This window comes from Spinacia oleracea, chromosome 6, assembly GCF_020520425.1.
Source record: "Spinacia oleracea cultivar Varoflay chromosome 6, BTI_SOV_V1, whole genome shotgun sequence".
NCBI lineage: Eukaryota > Viridiplantae > Streptophyta > Magnoliopsida > Caryophyllales > Amaranthaceae > Spinacia > Spinacia oleracea.
The window spans coordinates 96,819,768-96,827,448 of record NC_079492.1 but is presented as its reverse complement, the minus strand read 5'-3'; the positions used below and the strand labels follow the sequence as shown (position 1 = coordinate 96,827,448).

General features: G+C 43.7%; 1 protein-coding gene across 1 annotated transcript; it reads left to right on the top strand.

Moving 5' to 3' along the window:
* Positions 1-6,303: 6,303 nt before the first annotated feature.
* Positions 6,304-7,385, top strand: LOC110793210 (uncharacterized). The gene is made up of 2 exons (XM_021998070.1): positions 6,304-6,718; positions 6,772-7,385. The coding sequence occupies exons 1-2, from the start codon at positions 6,304-6,306 to the stop codon at positions 7,383-7,385; spliced, it is 1,029 nt and encodes a 342-aa protein (XP_021853762.1).
* The last annotated feature ends 296 nt before the right edge of the window (positions 7,386-7,681 follow it).

The following is a 7,681-nucleotide window of genomic DNA, read 5'->3' as shown; positions in this document are numbered from 1 at the left end:
CCACGAAAGGGATAGCTCGCACCTACACGAGCGGAACCCCAGGGCATCTTTCTCGAAAGAACCTACAAAAATCGTACGCCAAAAGGAAGCATCCCAACATGCATACTTGGGGGCTCCAAGCTACGAAATAACCATAACAAAATAAAAAATCTCGAAGCAAATGTTTGAACAATCGAAAGGGCACGATGTTTAAGCCCACTTCATGAATGAGCCTGAACCCTAGCAAGCCTCTAAGCAAACTATTCAAAATCAGTCATTGCTCAAAAAAAATGATTTAAGCGAACTGATTAATGGACCGCACACAACGGCCATTCTATGAACGCTTGTTCGCACATATATATCATCATTCACGAACGCGTTCAAAAGGAAAAATATATACAAGAGCGATCAAAGTCTTACGCCTCAAGGTATGTTCCTCGGGCCATATAGACTCGCCCAACTGTTGCAATAACTGTACGCCTTAAAGAGCAACAGTTCCTTAAAATAATCGCCCCAAAGCGACAAGCACCGTAGTCCACCAATCGGCTACGGCTTCTCAAGGAAATCATCACGTTCTAAAAATAAAGAAAAAACAAAAGAGAAGAGAATACATAGAACTTCCAAGTGAAATAAACGAATGAACAAGAGGCCGACTGTATCATCAAAAGACCAGCCCAAACAACACTTTCAACGCCCCACCTGGGCGTGAATTATTTCAACGCCCAGGCCTGGGCGCCGAAAATGAACCCAGGCTCAAAAAAGGCCCTTACTTCTATTGGGCCCTGCCGCATCCATTCGACTCGAAAATTTCCGATTTCCTTACTGAAAGTCGCACCTCACGACTTTTTCAAGAGTAGCACACCACTACAAAGGTCGCTCGCACTTACGAGCACAATCCCAAACACGATCAAGGACATTACAGAATGCGTATCCCAATGAACCTCTTTGACAAGAAATGACCGTCAAGCACGAGTGCTTGGGGGCTCGAGAGAAAATATATTATGCAAAGTTAAAAACAATATTCCCAAACTACGTTGTACGAAGTCCCGTGTTTGGATGTCTCAAAAGATAAAACCGGTTTACGACCTCAAGACAAAGGTCGCCGTTGATACTTATACATAGTCCCCTAATCAAGGACCCCAGTGGTGGCAAAATTGAGCCGAAAAGACTAGCTCAAAACCATGAAAGATGATGCACCACAAGACAATGGTCCGTCTAAGCACGTTGTCAACCCACATTCAGGTTGCAACTAAATCCGAGCGTCCCTCGAAAGAATTCGCTCTTACAAGAATGAATAAAAAGAAAATCTCAAAAGAAATCACAATGAACAAAAAAAAGAGACTTGCCCACCTCGATCAGGCAAGATCACGTCACGAACCACGCGAGTTCCAAATCAAGAAAAAACGAATTCAGGGATGTCCACCCTTAGCGGACAGGGCTCGCCCACCTTCAGCGGGCGGGGTCTGCGTCACTAGCCGCGCAGGTCCTCAATTTTCGAAAATAGAATCTTCAAAAACAAAATGAAACAGGCTCGCCATCTTCAGCCGGCGGGGTCTACGTCACAAACCGCGTAGGTCCTTATTTTCAAAAAAAAACAAACGAACTTCAAAACAGACTCGTCCACTTCTATCGGACGGGGTGTCCACCCTTAGCGGACAGGCTCGCCATCTTTAGTCGGCGGGGTCTACGTCATAAACCGCGTAGGTCCTTATTTTCAAAAAGCACAAACAAATTTCAAAATAGATTCGTCCACTTCTATCGGACGGGGTGTCCACCCTTAGCGGACAGGTTCGCCATCTTTAGCCGGCGGGGTCTACGTCACAAGCCGTGTAGGTCCTTATTTTCAAATTTCAAAAAAAGATTCGTCCACTTCTATCGGACGGGGTGTCCACCCTTAGCGGACAGGCTCGCCATCTTTAGCCGGCGGGGTCTGCGTCACTAACCGCGCAGGTCCTTAGTCGCTGCAGCGATAACTTTTTCTGGTTTTCCCTTTTTCCAAAAATTAAAGGATTGGTTTTCCGTTTTTCCAAAAAAGAGCGATGTACCGGATTTTCCTTCGTTTTACGTCCCATAAAAACAAGGGGGTTTTCTCGTTTAGCTAGCCCTGAAAATGAGAATCTTTAAAAACATTTTTACCTCGTGGTTGGGCTTGGCCAGGCCCAATTACACTTTATAGCTTTGATTTCGAAAACATCTGTAGCTACTCCCAATGACAAAGTGAGGGAGTTTCTACGCCTCTTTAGATACTTCCAATGACAAAGTGAGGGAGTATTCTATACTATCCGTTGACAAATCCCAATGAAACGTGAGGGATATATCGACATTTCAAGTGATGACCCTTAAGTCAAATGTTATCACTCGGGGGCTCGTGAGACCCTCGCAAAACAGGTCACATACACCATGGCTTGTGTGACGCACTCCGTCTAATGCTTTGACCATCGTCTCATCCCGAGACTCAGTCAAAGTGGGGGCTAACTGTAGACGCCTACTTTTGTCCCCATTCCCGAAAGGGAAAGGTTCGATGATGAAAACATAAATCTCCACTTGACAACGCATCTCCTATAAAATAAACGAATCTCAATTCCCCTTTTCATTTCACCCGAAATCTGCTATTTATGGAAACCTGCTAAAAATAGTAACTGCCGTAAAGTGTAGCTTCTAAAAGTGGCAAGTCATAAAAGATAGAAACCTGTCAGAATTAGGTGTTCCACTCCAACGTAAATCCTAAATGAGATAGAAAACTGCAAGAATCCTATTCCTAATATGATTCGGAAATAAGAGTTACGTATTAATTAAAATCCTAACGAGCCTAGAGTTCGTAACGGGCCCAGACGCATTCCGTCATGAAATTGATACGCACTAAAAGACTCGATTAAGTCTCAAACATTCCGGATTCTAGGAATCCGAATCTGACAAAGAAACGGCCCAAACAGCAATTTCAACGCCCAGCCCTGGGCACTGAAATTGCCTGGATCCTATTTTCAACGCCCAGAGCTGGGCTCCGAAATCTTTGACGCCCAGAGCTGGGCGCTGAAAATACCTGGTACGTGTTTTTTCCTAATTCTTTGTGGATTAGAACTCTGCAATTCTATCTTTCCACGAACTCTTCCCTATAAATACAGCCCTAAATTCGACGTGAAAGGACACACAACAACACACAATTATATTCTGAGTATTGACTCCAACCCTTAGCCTAAGCCTCACACTGCGAAATCGTTCACGCGTTCTGTCGCAATCGATCCATAAATCGAACAGAACGTATCCTGCCCCATAATTGAGATTCGTTAAATAAAAGGGAGAAATAGCAAAGTCAAAGTGGTTAGTTTTCTGAGAACCGTGACGCACCTCTCAAGGGTGCGTCGTAATATGCCCCTTCTCGATGATTTAATTGCTTTCCTCGCCCTTTTTATGAACTGTTAAACTAACTAAATCTGATTGTTCTACCACGCCTAACAAATATAATATTTTTGGGAAATTGGATTATCATGCTAGGTCCCTTAATACTATCTAAATCAGATAATCGCGATCGATCTAGTATTATATGTTGCATATTGCTAAAATCAACTCAGATTAGTTTAATAGTTAACGCATGTCCCTTCAATTATTTATGCTGAGCTAGTAAGGATATCCTGCCTCTGGAGTTATCGACGAGCGAAGTACTCCTCTCGGTAGTTACAGTCCCCCGAACCCTCAATCTCTACCTTGCGGGTGTATGTTGAGAGATCCCCACACCAGGGATCACAAGGGAACCTACGGCCGTCGTGGTCAAACATAATTGTACTCCCTTTATGTCACGATAACCGGGTTTTGTCAGTTTTTCTCATTGTTGTTAAAAACTGAATGGCGACTCCTATATTACTAGTCAATTGGGTGTATACTCACAGGAAATCCAATTACACTTGATTGAATAAAAGAATCGTCACACCCACGAGGGACGAGGTCACGCATTAGCCTCGTGCTTTTTCGACCCCCTCACAAAGAGTGCGAATTATGTGAAGGCCGAAAGGAAATCTTGAGGTCATTGATTTGGGTAATAATGTTTATCTATTTAGATTCTCTCTTTCTGATGATTATGAATAAGCACTTCTTGGAGGGCCTTGGTTTGTCCTAGATCATTACTTAATGATCACGAAAAGGAAACCTAACTTCAGGCCATCGACAAACCCATTCGACAGTATGACGGTTTGGATTTGGTTCCCGGAATTACTGGTTGAATACTACGACAAACAAGCGTTATTTGAAATTGCAAAAGTTGTGGGTACCTCAATCAGGGTGGACTATGCAACGGATAACCTAACAAGAGCAAGGTATGCAAGAGTTTGTCTTGATAATGATTTGACGAAAGCATTAGTAACATCTGTTTGGGTTGTTAATCAATGGCAACGACTTGAATATGAAAATATTCATTCCCTTTGCTTCAATTGTGGAAAAATTGGACACTGAAAAGATAAGTACTCCACTGAAAATTTAGAAAAACAAAGAAAGATCCATGCAGACCACTTACAAGCCGCCACATCATCTTCCACCAACCCCCTTTGACTTTACAAGCTGCCACACCTTTTTCTACTCAATCCACTATGACTTTGCAAATCACGCGATCCCAAAGCCACCCAACCCACCAAAACACTACCACTACTTCTTCTTTGGGCCACAATACAAATCTGATTGACCATACTCAATCTGACTATAGGCCGTGGACCATGGTTACCAACAAAAAAAGTACCAAAAACAATAAGCCCAATCCTCAAAGACAAAGCATTACCCAAAAGAAAAATAACCCACTGCCTGAGCAAACAAAACGAAAAAATACAAACACAATAAAATCAAGTTCCAATGAAAATAAATAAAGCTTATTGGAGAAGGAAGATTTTGAGAGTAAGATTACTGAAGAATGTGAAGAGTTAAATCTTAGAAGCACCAATGTAAGCCACCCTACAAAGATTTTATGCGTGTCCCCTAGTGCAAACTATCATCCTTCCAACCACCTCCAACCAATTAAAAAGGGACAGCTGGAAGACGCAACAATGGTCGACGCCGGAGGCCAATCAATGACTGTTCCTTCATCTTCATCTCTCACCATGCCTCAAATATTAATGTAAATCCTTCTAAATCACTTTTCTGAAAAACAAAACAAAGGAAAAACTCTCGCAAGAAAACACAACAATGGAGAATCGGAAAGTTTACCAATCCAGGAAAAAATATCCACAAAGAAGATCATCTCGAATTATCTAGAGGGGGGCCTTGCTACCTCCAAACCTACGTTCTCAGCCAATCAACCTCCCATCACCAGCTTCTTCCCAACCTCCACCTCAAACACCAAACCAATCACCACCACAACCACTCAATGCGGCCACACCACCACCTCTATCCCCACTACACTTCCCCCCATTACCGACTCGACACGCGATAGGGAACCCATCATCATCACTAACCTTCCGACAACCATTCACTCCATTCCCTCCAACTCCGACGACACAAGATCAGATGATCACTCAATCACCTCTCCTATGGGCATCGATCATGACTACACCAACCCCGGAAATTTTTTCTCTTATGCACCACTCTCTTCCACGGCTGCAGGCAATGCAGAATGCCAAGCTCCACCAGCAACAGAGGTTGCTAACACCAACGATTCAACTAGCACCAAAGGAATGTCTCGCCCTGCCCCTAAAAAACCACTCAATCACCTCTTGTTGTCAGGAATGGTATAACTAAACTTAGAACTACCAGAAAACCATACGACCACATACTCAGTTCGAAAGGGTTTGGTGGGAATTCAGATAGAGATCTTTTATTGTGGGATGATCAACAATGAAATGAAGTAAATCTGGGGACTAGTAACACCCCTCTAAATTAAGGAAATCCAGATGATGGATCAAACCAATAATTGGAAGGATTGTGAAGTGTTCTCACACTTAATATAGCCCAATGATAACGCTGCCTCAGTTGACGAACTTCTCCTCTCCCAAGTATTGATATGAAGATGGTGATCTGGAATGTTCGAGGAGCTACAAAGGATGAGTTTGTTCCATACGCCTGTGAGTGTCGCGTATGCGGCATTCACTTGTGAGTGTCGCGTATGCGGCATTCACTGCCGGTCCCAAGCCCGGATAAAGGAGGAGGGTGCGGTAGGTTGGTGGCGGCCAACATTAAAACTAAGCCACATATCATGACATGAATCGACAATGGAATATTGTGGGGGCGTCCCCTTCTCAGCGACGCGCTACACCTCTTAAGCCCGGGTGTAGTGAAAAATATGTGAGGGTTGCTAGGTCGTTGCCCAGAAGCGGAGCGCCACCCCTACACCTGGGGGTGGTGTCAAATATGCAAGGGTGCGCTACACTTCCTAGGCCCGGGTGTAGTGGAAAATATGCAAGGGTTGCTAGGCCGTCGCCCGGAAGCGGCGCGCCACCCGATGGTGGTGTTAACTATCCAAGGTTTCATGGTAAGGGCAGGGGTAAGGGCAAGGGTAGTAGGATGCGATTTGGGACTTGGAACATTGGCTCTTTGACAGGGAGATTAGTCGAAGTAGTAGAGGTTATGAGAAGGAGGAGAATTAACATATTATGTTTGCAGGAGACTAAGTGGGTTGGAAACAAGGCAAGAGAAATAGCTCCATGGGGTTATAAGATTTGGTATTCGGGAAAAACTAGGGGTAGGAATGGGGTTGGTATCCTTATTGACAGAGATTATATTGATGATGTAGTGGACGTGTCCCGAAAGAGTGATCGAATTATGAGTATTAAGCTGATGAAGTTGTAACTATTGTGAGTGCCTATGCACCTCAAGCAGGACTAGATGCGTCAACTAGACAAGAATTTTGGGAGGATTTAGAAGAAGTGGTGCAACGTGTCCCTAGAAGTGAGAAACTGATCATTGGTGGTGATCTCAATGGACATGTAGGCTCGAGTCGCGATGGATTTGAAAGCATTCATGGTGGTTTTGGGTATGGGGAGAGGAATGAAGCGGGAAATGATATTTTGGATTTTGCATTGGCATATGACTTGGGTATAATGAACACTTGGTTTGAGAAAAGAGAATCTCACCTAGTAACCTATAGGAGTGGAGATAATGCGAGTCAGATTGACTTCTTTTTAGTAAGGAATGCTTTGAGACAGTGCTACACCAATTGTAAGGTGATTCCGGGTGAGAGTACAGCAACCCAACATAGACTTGTGGTACTTGATTTTCGAGGTAGAAGTTATATAAGAAAGAGAAGATCACTAGTGGAGCCTAGGATCAAGTGGTGGAAACTTCAAGGGGAGCAACAACTAAAATTCGCGGAAAAGGTGGCAAGTGAAGGTATTTGGGTCGGGGATATGGATTTGGATATAGACTCGATCATTATGGACAAGAATGGAGCACACCATAAAGGGAGTGGCGAAAGAGGTCCTAGGGGAATCTAAAGGAATCATGCCACCAAGTAAGGACACATCTTGGTGGAACGAAGTTGTGCAACAAGCTATAAAGAGCAAACGAGAATGCTATAAAGAGTTGGGAAAATGTAGAAGTGATGAGAACTACGAGAAGTACAAGGAGGCTAAAAGGGAAGCAAAGAAGGCCGTAAGAGAGGCTAGAGCAAAGGTGAATCAGGATCTTTACGCAAGATTGGATACAAAGGAAGGTGAAAAAGACATCTATAGACTTGCTCGAATGAGAGATAGAAATACGCGAGACATCGGGAGGATTAAATGTGCGAAAG